A 14866-nucleotide genomic window follows, 5' to 3' on the forward strand; every position below is an offset into this window, starting at 1 on the left:
TTCATTTTTGGCTTTTTATAAGTAATATATTTTATTCCATCTGTGAATACCTAAATGCATTGTTAGGATTCCAGCCTGCCACATGTTTTGGCAAGCATTACTTTTTTATCACCTGGAAAGCCTTAAAGTCCACTTGATAAGAAGTATCTATCCTGTTAAAGTATCCATAAGAAAGACAGTCTCAGGATCTCATATTTGAATGTTTCATCATCTCCCTTCACAATGAAACACTCAGGAGAATCCTCTGCAGTACTGTAACTCAGTGTGTTGACCCCCCTCTATGGGAACAAGTGTCTGTAGTATTTTGGGGCATTTGTATGATTTTATTGGAGAGATGACAGGGAATGAATGGATAGCGGGATGGGGAATGGAGCAACAAAGCTCTCAGGCTGGACAAGAACCGGCAATACTGTGGTTGTGACTGACCCCGACGCCACCAAGGTGCCTCATCAACAAACTGTTTCATTATATCACTACAGAAAGTTTATATTCAACCGACAGAGTCTGCCAGGTGCCAAATCTAGCCACCTATTTAACTCTGATTTTCTATTTATTGCTGTTTAGATGCTCACAGCAGATGCAAACATTGTCTTGACTGATGGCAAGGTAAAACCTTTATAAATATATAAGTGATTATAGTGTAAAGATTATTTTTTAGATAAAATATTGACGTGCACAAATATGTGGCTTGACTATGAATTACAAAACTGTTCTCGTGTCCCTCATGGGGACAAAACATGTAGTGATAAATTATACAGATTCCAGCTCTTGTATTACACTGTAGACTTGACCTACTGAAATTAGATTAATTGTACTTCCAGGGGCAATGTTCAATAGTTGACTCTGACCCCTCCTCTTGGAGGAGAGTGAGGAAATGGAGCTCTTTTTTGGGGGGATACCAGAAATAGAATCAATTAATGCAAAAAAAAAAAGAAAAGGTTTGCATGTGTCTGTACAGACTTTTCATGCTCTCTCTGAAGTTTCTCTGTGCCTCCTTCTATGACAAAGAAGACATGTAGCTGAGATGATTTGAAGACTCTTAATTGCCCATAGTTGTGAATGTGAGAGTAAATGTTCGTCTTTTAGCAAAGTCTGGTGATGTGTCCAGGACATTTCTTTGCCTTTTGTCCAACACCTGCTGGAAAAAAGCTCCATCTGTGAGCCTAAATAGGAATAAGTCTGTATAAATTATGGATGAGATATCTTCCTGAGCATTTTTGACTAAGCTCTTGAAATCAGCTCTCGCAGACCAGCCCGTGACAAGCCAAGCTTTCAGAGATGTTATCTTCAGCAGGCAAGCAGCCATTATATCAGTCACACACCAGCTCTTTTCCAAAGAGTGTAACGTCTTGTCATTCCCTCGGAAGTCAAAGCGTTCTGGGTTTGTCATCTTCTCTGAGGAAGGCTAGTCATCGCTAACTGTCACAGTCAATATACACCTGAGCATTTTTGTGTCACCATGCTACGTACACCGTGCGCGCGTATGAGTGAGTAGTGTCTGGCGTGTGTGTGCAAGCAGAACGGCTCCTCGGTGCATCACTTTGACTGACGTAACCCTGGTGTTGACAAGCAACAGACACCTTGACTCTGAATGCAGTCATATCCAGTGACTGATTCAGACAGAGAGAGAACGAGGTAGACTGAAAGATGGAGTGAAAAGAGAGGGAGACAGTTTAAACCTCTTGAACGTGAACGGGACTGAAAGCCTGCTGTCATTTTAGATTTCTCTTCACTTGTCACATTTTCGCTTCCATTGAAGAGAAGTCTTTTTAATATTCAGAGCACCGCGAGTCTCGCTGCCTCCACTGTATGACTCCACTGCCACATTTGTTTGGCGTGAAACCTCGCGCTGTGTCTGCTGCTTTAATTTAGACTATTCTTACTACCTCTTACGCTACTCCTGTAATACTGTCAGCACTGCTTCAGCTGAGGCCAAGGCCTACTACTGAAGGCGCAGTCCCTCCAGAATCCAATTTCATCCTTTTGTTCTGTCTGAAGCTGTCGAGCCTCCGTGATAGTTATTCTTTTTATGAATCCTGTCTGTCTGTGCATCCAGGCGTGCAATGAGTTCACCACCCATGTGATGAACCTGCTGAGGGAGCAGTCTCGAACACGACCCATCTCGCCCAAAGAGATCGAGCGCATGGTCAGCATCATCCACCGCAAATTCAGCTCCATCCAGATGCAGCTGAAACAGAGCACCTGCGAGGCCGTCATGATCCTGCGCTCACGCTTTCTCGACGCCAGGTCTGTGTGTGTGTGTTTGTGTGTGTGTGTATGTCCATATGACTGTGTGCAACAAAACTTATCCGTCTGATTTAATGCACTTTCCTTCAAAGTGTTCCTTCTCTTGGTTTTTTAATCAAAAGATTTTTTATTTTTGTTTCTGTTGCCATTGTCAGCCAGATAAAAGTGCATCTCTCTTCTGTGTTCTGTTGTTTTGACCGTTTTTAATAATTAAAGCACTGTCCTGACATACAAAGAAATCTACTTATGTAATATATTTGTGATCTTAGTGTTTATGTAATTACCATTCTGTGCTTCTCTTTGCATCTTTCTGTCCAGACGAAAGAGGAGGAACTTCAACAAACAGGCGACAGAGATTCTAAACGAGTACTTTTACTCCCACCTCAGTAACCCCTATCCCAGCGAGGAGGCCAAAGAAGAGCTGGCCAAAAAATGCAGCATCACAGTTTCACAGGTAACCACAATAAACAAACTAATCTACATAGACATGGTAAATCAGCTAGTCAATTAATGATTAAAATAAGAACATTGTCTCAAGTAAAACTATGCAGCGTTTACTCAGCAGTTTATGCAGGGTTCAATAAGATTCATTGTTTTAATAAGTTGTGAATTTTCACTCACTAAATTTATGGCAGATCTTTATTTTGCAAGTTTGTGTTCAGTATGCATGTAGTTCAGTCTGCAGTGAAAGTCTGCTGTATATCTGTAATCATTTTCATCCTCACAGAAATGAAAGTCAGTAAGATGAAGTGATAAGAAAGGTTATCTGTGTCCTCATAAACTAATGAGCGTTGACAAACAAGTTAATCATTGTCACTGCAAGTCCAACCACAGCAGAGATGTCCAAACTATTCCATAAAAGGCCATGTGGCTGCAGGTTTTCATTCCAGCCAAGCAGGAGCACATCAGACTTGACTCATTTAATCAACTGATATCAGTCTTCAGACAGTTGATTGGTCGAATTGTGTGCTCTTGATTGGTTGAAATAAAAACCTGCAGGCACACAGCCCTTTATGGACATGCCTGATACACAGGCATATACTATAAAGCACATACTGTAGGTCAGATTCATGACCATGAAAAACAGACTAAGACTAAGTAATAAATAGTATTTTTATTTTATTCTTTGGAATATTTGAGCAGGCTAACATGCCTGTGGTGTCTTTTTTCATTTTGAAGGTGCCATATTTGTGGAATAGTAATAAAAATGGTGATTTAAAAAAAAATCCAAGTGGAAGCCACAGCTATTACAAAGTAGCCACTAAAGCCTATTTTAAATATGTAGTGTGTAACTGGCACAGGAACCACAATTCCAGCAAGTATTCATTTTAAACACTCCAAATGCAGTGTCACCAGATTTTATTTCTCTATTCAGTCACTCACTTTTTTTTTTTTTTTTAACAGGTATCAAACTGGTTTGGGAACAAGAGAATCCGATACAAGAAAAACATTGGCAAGTTCCAAGAAGAGGCCAATATGTACGCAGCGAGGACCGCAGTCAATGCAACCAGTGTGTCTGCTCACGGCAGCCAGGCAAACTCCCCATCAACTCCCAATTCAGCAGGTAAGTTTCAGACTCACCAGCTTACATCACCAGGACCTCTGTAGATATTAGAAGAATCAGCTTTTATCTTTACACCAGAGCAGATAGATGCATAGTAGAGAACTATAATGTGCTCATACCTGAGCCCCAACTCAAGAATTCTGTCCCTGGTATGGTTTCATTCTGACTAACAGAAACCTTTTCTTAACACAGTAATGTGGTATCGCTTTCTTGCCCTTCTTGTTGCGTTTTTTCTCTTCTCTCTGCCTTTGCTGACTTACTCTCTCCCTCATTTTCTCTCTCTCTCTCTCTGTTATTGACCTCTTGGTCTTGCGGACGTTAATTTTTCCTGCCTCTTGTCCGGTTGACCTCGTGCATGCCATTAAGCTGTTCAAAGGGCAAGCGGAGTCTTTTGTCATATAGAGATTTCGCAACTGTATTGGATTAGGACCGGGTGTTGAAATCAAGTTACGCGATGGTCTCTTTACATCTGGGGAGCTGGGGTCCATTAAAGGACGAAGACAATTCTTTGGGTCTTCCTGCAGATCAATTATTACTTCCTTAATGAAACACTAGCAGCATGGGCATTTAACAATAATATAATCCATAAGGGCCGCTTTAACTGGACTTAAACAGTTTAATGACGATTATCTGTCTCATGGTTCTCGTTTCCTTTCAAATTATGGTGAGGAGATATTTTAATGTGCTCCTCTTGCGTCTGTAGTGTGCAGGTTTATAGAAATAACCTTTTTCACAATAGCTGCCACCCTCCTAAACTACCATAACCCACCCAATTCACTTTTGCTCATGCATGATCATTTTAACTCCTTTTTCTGTCCCTCTCTTCCTCTCTGCTACTTTTTCTCTCTTTTCTGCTATTTGTTGTCTTGCTCTCTTGCTCTCTTCTTCTCTGACTCTGTGTATTCTCAGGTTCTGCTGGCTCTTTTAACATGTCAAACTCCGGAGACTTGTTCATGAGTGTGCAGTCCCTCAATGGGGACTCATACCAAGGGGGGCAGGTTGGGGCCAACATACAATCCCAGGTAGGCATCTCTCCAAGCTCAGTGTCTTACATGACCGAAAGTTCGCAAGCTCTTGAGATCAAGTGAAAATGTTCAACCACTGACTGGTCAGAGAGTGTAGATCAACACAATAACTTGAGCCACACATAGAAACAGAGGTCACACATAGCCTTAAGCTTTACATTAATGTGGAAGCCATTGTCAACCCACAGTTGAGTAGACGATGGCAGACAGTTTTGGAAATGGTGCAACACTCATCAGCACTCCTGACAAGGGTTCACATAGCCACTGGTGCACTGTAGCTCCCTGACCTTGCCCCAGTGGACAATGATGACCAGCACAGTTTTTCTGAGTGTTACAACTCTCACCATAGATTAAGGAATCACCACCCGAGGTGATACTCTCATTTGTTTTCACTGCTTTGGGCATCATTTCTCAATCTCTCCTTCCCCCGTTTTTCTATTCAGATCAGCTTTCCAAATGCTTTAGGTCATTCATGAATATGCAACAGGAATGACCCTTATAGGAGGTAAAGTGGTCTTCAGGGTTGGCCCTTAATTATTGAAACTCATGTTCCTTCTAAGGGGTTATTTTTCTGAATATGTCAGAATGGCCTTGCTCTCAGAGCTATATAATTAAATGAAAGGTGGAAAAAAGAAAGAACAACTTTGTCTAAATTGGCCTCTTGAGTAGAGTAGTGAGATTTGTTGTGAAATCCAGATGGCAGGTGTGTTGTCATGCATAACCTGGCTGGCTGCTCTGCCAAAAGCTGCAAAGTAGCTTCCAGTGAATATGTGAATAAGATGGATATGGCATGGCTCCAATAAAACCTACAACAAAATAACGTGATGTGATCTCAGTTATATTTTGATTGTCAGCCACATCAGGTAAATTTCGATGCAACGTATTTAGTTCAGTGGATTTAAAAAAGAAACAGGTCTATGTGTCTGCATTTACAATAAACAATGTGTGGTGTTATTTAACCAAAACTACAAATATATTCATAATTTGTTACTTCATGCTGTGTTTTTGTCCTTTTGCAATGTCTGTTATCAAGCTTGTAATAGCAGCCAAATCATTCTTATTCTCTGTTTGTAACCTTTTCCTGTTTATGGTACCCTTTTACTATCAGACTGACCTTTCCTTGTGCATGGCTGTCTTTGTTATCCGAATCTTTTGTCTGACCAGGTCTTTTGTCTGTGTGTCCCTGTTGTTCCAGGTGGATACCCTTCGCCATGTTATCAGCCAGACCGGAGGATACAGTGACAGCCTCGCAGCCAGCCAGATGTACAGTCCACAGGGCATCAACGTAAGACCTGTAAACAATCTCCTTCTGTCCTTCTCAACATTTCTTTATTGTTTCACTTTGCAGTGATTCCCCAGTTGCATATCGTGTAATTCCGCGTGCATGCTGGGATGCCTGTTAGTAGAGTTTGCTGGGATTGGGCTGTTGTCCAGCCAGTTGCCCCCCCTGCTCCAGTCGTGCCCTGGGTGGCAGGCAATGAGGCAGCCACCAGGCTGAGTAGCTGGACACGCTCCTAGTCTGTCGGAGGATATTAGCGTTAGCGAGGCACCTGCAGTCGACAGGAACAAGGACACAGGTGTCATCCTACCTTCCAACGCTGCTCTCACATTGGCACCATAGGACAAGTCATACCTCCCTTCCCTTCCAAGCTGGCTTCACAAAAAAAAGTTCCCAGTTGCTAATTCTTAAAATAACTCTTTAACTATCCTGTCAAGGCCGGGACAGTTTTCTAGGTCTCCTTGCTGGGCTGGGCAGGGCGGTACAGGCAACACTGGAGGCAGTGTGTTAGCATGTAGATCCATAGCGACAGGCTGCGCAGGGCTGAACAGAATCAATACGACAGTCACAGGGACAGAAAGAGCGGGGCTTTGGGCTAACAGTCCAAGCACATTGGTCAGATCATTCATCCACAGGAACAGCGACACTGACAGCCAAGTCTGCAACACGCCTCGTGCTAAAATAAGAACGTGGATGCATCTAGCTCGCTACAACATCCAACAGGCTTAACTGGAAATATGTGTTCAATATACTGTCCGAGTGTGTTAGGTAAATGAAAGCAAGCAAGTCTTTGTGCAAAAATGTCAAAATGAAAACTCTCCTCCGTACTAAAGTTGTAGTAAGAATGTGGATTCGGATTATGAATCTTTAGCTACAGCTTGTGCATCTCACATAACACCATTACTTGCAAATCACAGAACTAAGCACCCGGTTTAAAATAATATGTATACCTAGCTTGAGATTGTCCACTGCTTTGAACTCTGACTGAGGGTCATTAAGAATGATAATGGCTAATGGCATATAGGGAGCTGGGAAGATAACCACTTCTGTGTCCACTCTGGCTTCTGTGGCAGGCTTTGGGTTTATATGCGTTGCTATGGTTCTTGTAAGTCAGTCAGATACTGGATGGCTGTGGTTCGTCTTACCTCTGGCTCTGACAAAAGTGTAACAACATCCACTGGTTGAAATGTAACTGTTGAACAGAGGCTGAAAGATGTGAGCTCAAAAGTGTGACATCATGTGATATTTGTGTAGAATTTAAATAAGAACTTAAACTAAAAGTATCTGTTGTACAAAAACCAAAAGTAGGCTACAGGCAGGCTAATTGTAACTTTAGGATGAACAACACCCAACTTCTTGCTTGTCACTGGAAGATATACAGGGTGGTGCGGATTCGTTGTTTATTTGTGCTTTAGGACGTAATGTTTTACCGATCTGATTCACAACTTTGTTTTCTCCAGCACCGCTCGCTGGCTCGCGCTCTTAATTCACTCTCTAGCTCATATGACCATGGCTGCTCACTGTCTCGCTCGGGAGGAGGGCCTACTTTGAATGCTGTTCACAAACACCAACTGACAAATCGTGCATGGTATACGTTAAAGCTCTGTGACTCAAATCTAACAGTAAAACATGAGAGACACAAAGTGGGGCTTATGAATTTCTCAACTGTCTGTATTAACTCACATTATGAGTTTTCAACAGAGACAACCAGGAGTTCAAACAGTCAATCAGCACACCGTCCAGTCCAGTGTATTAATGGTTTTATTGTAATAATCAAGGTAAACATATCAAAGAAAGAAGCGAACATGAGTTACTGAAATATAAGAGCAGTCATGGATTAAAAACATATCATTACAATTATTGTTATAAAGTCATATCATGCAGACCTAGAACAAATACTTATTTTGGGAGACAATAAAATGATTTAAATAACAACACTGGATATTAGTGATGACAATATGAGGGTCTTAGTGCTTTTATAATGAATTCACTTTATAAAAACTAAAAATTGCAGTGTTTCTGGACTAGTTGTGAATGAAGAGCCGGTGCTTGTATTTGTTTATTTAGCGCCCATGTTATTTTTTTTCTCTCTAAGATCTACTGACTGAACTCTCGTGGTTCACATCTCCTTCTTTATCCTTGAACAGCAATTACACCCCTCAAATTGCTGGTGGGTGTTGCCTCTCCCAGATACTGGAAATGTTTTTTTTTTTCATTCTCTCTTTTTTTTCTCCCCCTCTCGCTTCTGAATAAGATGACAGACAGTCTTTACGCAAAATAACAGGGTTTGGAAATAAGAGGCTGCCAAAGCACATTCCCAGCTCTCACTAATAGCATGGCAATTGCAATTAATGTCCTTAATGGTCTTTAGTCAACCTTTTATCATGATTTTAGAAGGCTTCCATTTTAAAGAGCTATTTTTTTATTGTGATAATTTATTCTTTTATCAAGCATCTCAGGGGTATATTCTGAGATATATGAAAGGTCTTCGTATTGTATGTTTCATCTCTTCTGTTTATCTCACATTATATCAGATGTTTGAATGAGGAAATGAGGGAAGTGGTGCGAGAATATTTTTGATGAAGAGTCTCTTAAAAACAGTGTTTGTCAGTTTTTAGTGTTGACTGTCAAGTAGCAGTCGGACAAACATCACCGCTGTTGAAGAAGAAGCTTGGTGGTTTTCATATTTGCATTTGAATTTTTTATTTTTTTTGTTGCTTTTAGCACGGGATAAACCAACTGAAAACCCTTTCTATATTAAATGAAAGCTGTTTATCTACATTTTTAATGTTTTTCTAAAGTAATTTACTAAGCGTTACGTATTACCATAGTGATACAGTATTTTCAGTTTCGTTAATTTCAATCCCTATTTGTTGCTGAGAGTTAAACAAGAAGATCTAAGACCTCTCTCACACATGTCTATCAAATATGAGGCTGGAACAGTTGAGTTGGATCGTCCACCTGCCAGAACATCTAAAGCTCACTAAAAAGTAAAGATAAGAAGTTGCAGTTTTAGAGGGGTAGGGGTAATTATTGGCTGGAGGTATGGATTTCCTGGAGATTAAACCAAGTGTTACTAGGTGAGCTTCAAATTTTGCTAGCTGTTTTGCCCTGTTTTCAGGCTAAAGATAACTGTCTCCTTGCCCAAGCTTCATATTGAATGGACAGATATGAGAACGGTGGTAATCTTTTCTAACGCTCAGAAAGAGAGCATTTAATATATTTCCAAAAATATTCCTTTAATTAAAACATATGGCTGGTGATGTTTTCTACATTTTTAAAAAACTTTGTATTGTCCTAAAACAGCTGTGCTTTATTGTTCTTAGCTAACATTTCTTAAACAGGAGCAAAAGGTGCATTTTTGGGGGACTACTTTTGCAGTGAAATACACTTATGTTGCTTTAGTGAGTTTTATGTCAACATATTGTCTGTGGGATGACTCAGAATACACCGTGTTAGTGTAATGTAGGAACGGCTGCACATGGTGTGCAATTGTTGAGATCAGTTATTTGTTACTTACAGTTTTTGATAACAATGGCGGTAATGCGCAGAGGAATAAGCTAAGCTAATCAGGCAATGCTTCTAATCAAATTGGTTTTAGTCTGTTTATGTGATCTGTTGATGGCAACAAAAAGGTTGAATAGTGCCAACCTTATCCTTACAGATGCTCACATACCCACACTGCATCATACAGTGCTCTCTGTTAGCAATAAGTTAACTATTTCCTGTCGTATCTCCACAGACAAACGGTGGCTGGCAAGATGCTCCGACTCCTTCGTCAGTGACATCACCCACAGAAGGACCTGGAAGCGTTCATTCGGATACTTCCAACTGAATCTATCCATCTCTACACCTCATCCATAAAAAAACATGAACTGACCTTGCTATCCACAGTATTAAACTAAAGGAATTCACTGTCACACAGTTTGGAGATGTACTGTGAAATCCTAACCAGAAAAAAAACAAAGCGTATTTCCTCTGCTTCTAACTTTGGACATTTGGGATACAAACAACAAGTTTCACAATAAAAAGCAAAACAACACTGCAGTTGATGGAGAAGTTTGTACAGATTTCACATTATATTCAGAGGGCTGGGGTTACTTATTCACTCGTAATGTTTTCACTCATCATGATGAAATGATATGATAAAGTAAATAAATCCAACCATTGGTTTTAACAGAAAATACGTCATTCTACCTCTCAGCCACTAAAAGAAGAAAGTAGAAAAAAAATGTCAGTGACCATTATTTGTTTTGTAAAAATGAAACTTTTGTCTTTGCAAGCAAGAGGCACATCTTCTTACTTACATTTTGTTGTCTCTCACCTATTCTATGGTACGCCATTTTAGACTTAAATATTGCTCAGTTGTTTACAATGTGTGCTTGATAAAGTTCATCTTCCCCTCTTGTCTCCGACAAGTTAAAACAGAGTTCTGTCAGGAGATTTTACCTCTAAGGTAACCCTGTGAAGTATATTATCTGTAAAACAATAAATAAATACTTGTCATCAAATCGGACAAGCTTGACATCATTCATTAAGATGGAGGATAAATCAAGCTAAAGCCATTTGTTTTCATTTGTTTGGTTCTGCAGCATATTGGTGGAGTGACAGTAAAGAGCAGTTGCAAAAATGCAAGATTCACTTATGTTGTAAGAAAAACACTAGTTTTATCTTTTTCTGTTGATCGATGCTGGACAGTGAGGAATAAAATTTTAATTTATTTGAATCCTTCATGATGTTTTCACTGTTCTCCAACACCAGGTTTTGATGCCAAAATGCTGACGTAACCAAAAAACAAAACTGTCAAGAAAGGTGTGTCATCATGACACCAGTTTTAATGTAGTCTTTCATCAAATTATGACTATAAACATGCATCCTGAATATGTTGCATCATCTCTTTTTGTAACTATTTAAATTCCCCGTTTTTTTGCTAGATCTGGTGCTACAATCAAGCAAATAATGCAGCCCCATTGAAAGAAATAGGAAAAGAAATATCACTTTCTACAGAAAAGAAAGTTTGTCAAGGACATCTGTAACTGAGTTTGTTTTTCAATACATGAACCACAATCCACTTAAACAGGGAAGTCATTACGTTAATAGAGTTTTACGTGCTTACACAGTGGATCCTTACTCTTGAATCTACAGCACAGGTCCAGAGATGCAGCATGGAGCTACTGAACATGAAAGAAGCATCTGGATGTACCTGCACCTGCTGCTCAGCTCTTCCGAGGACATTTTTCGATGTAATAATGTTACTTCCCACATTTTGTTGGATGGTGTCCTTTTCTGGGCGTTTATTTACATATGAATCATTTTCAATATGCAGTGAACATATTATTCTGCTGGTACTGCTTTAGTAACCCTAGGATTGACACCAAAACAAATATAAACATTTGAATTTATGCTTGTCTCAAGTACTATCAGACTGATTTCTCTCAGCATCAAAAAGTGTATCAACATTGTAAATGTTAACCATTACGCACTAAAGAAGGGACAAGTCATTATGTCAAATAATGTGTTTTCTGAACAGTCTAACCTTGTTTATAGACACTTTTTATGTTGTGTGGCCTATTTGTTTTTGTATTTTGTTTTATTTTTATTGTTATGCTTAATGTAGGCTATTACTTTTTTGCTTTCCTACTCTCGTGAATTAGCTCATGAACTTTCAACATGTGTTTATGTGCACCATTGTGCTTGACTTGCTTTGTTGGAAAGGGTTTTCAACACATTAAAAAATGATATGTAATACGGCATGATCATACATCAGCATTTTTTATTGTGGCGTTTATGAGAGAGCAAAGTCTCCACCATCACATGAAGGCAGCGTCGGTGGCACGACGGTAATCACGGTCACTTCTGTGATACAATAACTGAAAGTCAACCAAGGTTAGTGACTGCCAGCAGACATCCTCCTTTTATGGCTCAGCCTCTCTCTGCCTTCTATAATGGCTCCTATCCAACATATTAGTGCACAGGCACTCAAGCAAACACATGCACACTCTACCTAAAGTAAGTTAAGTAAATTGTCTCTTAAAGAAAGAATTATTCTTTAGTGTTGATGAGAGGGAGACGCTTTCATATTTCCATTTAAATTGTGGATTTATGTGGTCTTTTCTTTTACTTTTAGAACTGAGTGAACACTGAATACCCCGTCTATCAAGAATTCAAGCTTTCTACATTCAGAATATTTTTATAAAGCAATACACAGTGACACATAACCATAGTGATATAGTACATTCTGTTGTGTTCATTTACATTAAAGGGTAAGACTGGAGATATTCTATATTTATATTATTGTACAAAACTCATAAGAAGGGCTAAACAAAAGTCTTTGTTAGCCAGCCCTAACTCAGTCATTCCTGTGGAGATGTGAATCTATAAATACTGGTTACTAATATATAGTTGCATTAATTAAAAAACTTAAGTAATTTAAAAAAAACTGTTTGGCACTGTAGTTTATAGCACAAACAAGTGCAAATAGTGTGTTTGTTTGAAGCTGTTTTCAGTGAGATTAATACACATTTAGTGTTCTTGTGAGTATTAACTATTGACTAGAGAAATAGCAGCAGCATTGTGTAAATGAATATGCTAGAGTGCAACAATGGCAAAGGGTCTATGGCACAAAATCAGTTAGAAAGAAAGAAAGAAAGAAAGAATGAATGAATGAATGAAAAAAAGAAAGAAAGAACAAAATAATAAACTGTATTCACTGTAGATTATCTTACACTCAGTTTTTACATTTTGTCTTCATCATCATATTAAAATCTGAAAGTAAAGGAGAAGAATAGTCACGTCCTTATGAGATTCTCCCCTCAAATGCTACAAACAACACAGCTGACATTATCTGGCTGGACAGTTGCATGTCTGACAGAATTACTTTCATAGCAACTGAATATTCATAATTGGCCAAACACAGGGGTGAGGGTATAAGGGAGCAGTTGGCGGTAAAGTCTGTAGACGGTCACAGGCCTTGACTGCTGAGCGAGTGTGAAATGCCAAGGCCAGACTGCTCCCCTGCGCCCTGAGGGGAGCGAAGGAGCCGGCCTGATCTCACCAACAGAGTGGGCATCAAAAACAATCTGACAAGACTTCATCCAAAAACATCTCCCGGCTTGTGCAGCATCGCTCAGCCCTGCACACTCATGAGCTTGTATCTGTTTGCAATGATCGCAGCATCAAGCTTGCTGCATTATCGTCTGAAACAAAAATATATTGAGCAATAAATTGTATAGAGGATGATGATTGTTTTTTCTTTCTTTTTTCTTTTTTGGTTTTGTCCTTTTTTTCCTTGTGTTTAAGGGGTTTTGTCATGCAGCGTGGTTTTAACACCTCCTCATTCCTCAGAGGTGGTACTGTGCAGGCTGATTGAAATCTAATGTTGCTGTTGACATCTGCCTCCCCAGCTGTCATTGTACCGCTGTTTATAATTACAGCTGCTGCGGAGGAGCATGGGTGGGTGGCCCAGACACCTTGTCTCACCCTCTCAACAGAGCCCAACATACTGCTCTAATGTGCAGTGACACAACAGCCCTGACCCTGCTGCTGCTGAACTAACTGACCACATGAGTCCTTGGGTGGTACATCCAAAATTCACTCATTCACACACTGTCACATAGACTGAGATTATACTATGCATAAGAGACTGGGTGTGACATCTAGATCTCTTAAATTACAGGCCTACAAAACTTTGTTTATCACTTGTTTCGTGAGGACGAGGCGTGACGATGGTTAAAGGACCATACAGTTAGAAACATTGGTCACATTAGATTAGGGACAAACTGGTTTGATAGGAACACAAAAAACAGCTGAGACATAAACCTATAGGTTAAGAAGAAGAGAGAAGAGTATCTTCTCTCTCCACAAGATGGCGATGTTAACACATTTGTTTAAAAGCCTATTTAAATAATGTGCTTTTTTTATTGTAAATCTAAGTGAAAAGCTAGACTATAACCGTGTGGAGATTCTTTGGTCGTTATAAACAAACAATTACATTTACTCAACTGAAACGATTCTTCTTTTCACTTTGTTTCTTTCGGTTTCCCTTGCATAACTCTGAAACTATGTGTTATGTCCCCAGGGTGATGACATAGTCATCTGCTGATCTCCATGTCTCACTCTGTTTGTTACTTCTTCAAAGTACTTTCAGAGTCTGTGTTTGTCTTTAAAGAAGCCGATTGTCCCAAATTCTCAGAAAATACAGAATATGTGAGTGCTGTGGTCAACTGTGTAGTGTAGAGTAGCCAGTAGAAAGTTACATTCAGGTACTCAGATACTGTTACATTTCACTTTTACTGAGTATTTCCATGTTAAATTGGTACTTTTACTCCACTACATTTGAAGTGGTTCACTTTGTGTAATCATACTTGGCCAATAAACCTGATTCAGATTCTGATGTTGAAGCTGCGTTATAATGTTGCAGCTGGTGAGTGTGGAGCTCTACTACTTTATGTATTGTTGGGTAGTTAAATCCATAACAATACATCATACTTTACAAGCTGATCGGATTATTAAGTTTTGTATATAGAACTACTTTCAAGTGACTCCAGTTTCAAGTGGCCAGATACACATGGACATACAACTGAAACAAGGACAACAAAACTGAACAAATATAAGTAAACATAAACTTATCACATGTGTACAAGCAAGCAGATGAAAAAATAGATCTATAGGCTACATGTAGACAAAGAAAAAAGGATGTTGAAGTCTACAAGTAGTGCAAAGGTGTAAAAGAATGCTGAAATAAATACTGAA

The 14866-nt window shown here is 39.5% G+C and overlaps 1 protein-coding gene across 1 annotated transcript in view; it reads left to right on the forward strand.

Moving 5' to 3' along the window:
- The window catches only part of pbx1a (pre-B-cell leukemia homeobox 1a), a 43923-nt gene extending 33297 nt beyond the window's left edge, over positions 1 to 10626 (forward strand). Inside the window, exons 4-9 of the mRNA XM_053329449.1 lie at positions 2057 to 2247; positions 2566 to 2701; positions 3652 to 3811; positions 4721 to 4833; positions 6032 to 6121; positions 9858 to 10626. Of these exons, the coding sequence (XP_053185424.1) occupies positions 2057 to 2247; positions 2566 to 2701; positions 3652 to 3811; positions 4721 to 4833; positions 6032 to 6121; positions 9858 to 9950 (783 nt within the window). The 3' untranslated portion in view covers positions 9951 to 10626. The remainder of the gene's footprint in view (positions 1 to 2056; positions 2248 to 2565; positions 2702 to 3651; positions 3812 to 4720; positions 4834 to 6031; positions 6122 to 9857) is intronic.
- The last annotated feature ends 4240 nt before the right edge of the window (positions 10627 to 14866 follow it).

Source organism: Scomber japonicus, chromosome 12 (assembly GCF_027409825.1).
Source record: "Scomber japonicus isolate fScoJap1 chromosome 12, fScoJap1.pri, whole genome shotgun sequence".
In the NCBI taxonomy this organism is placed as follows: Eukaryota; Metazoa; Chordata; class Actinopteri; order Scombriformes; family Scombridae; genus Scomber; species Scomber japonicus.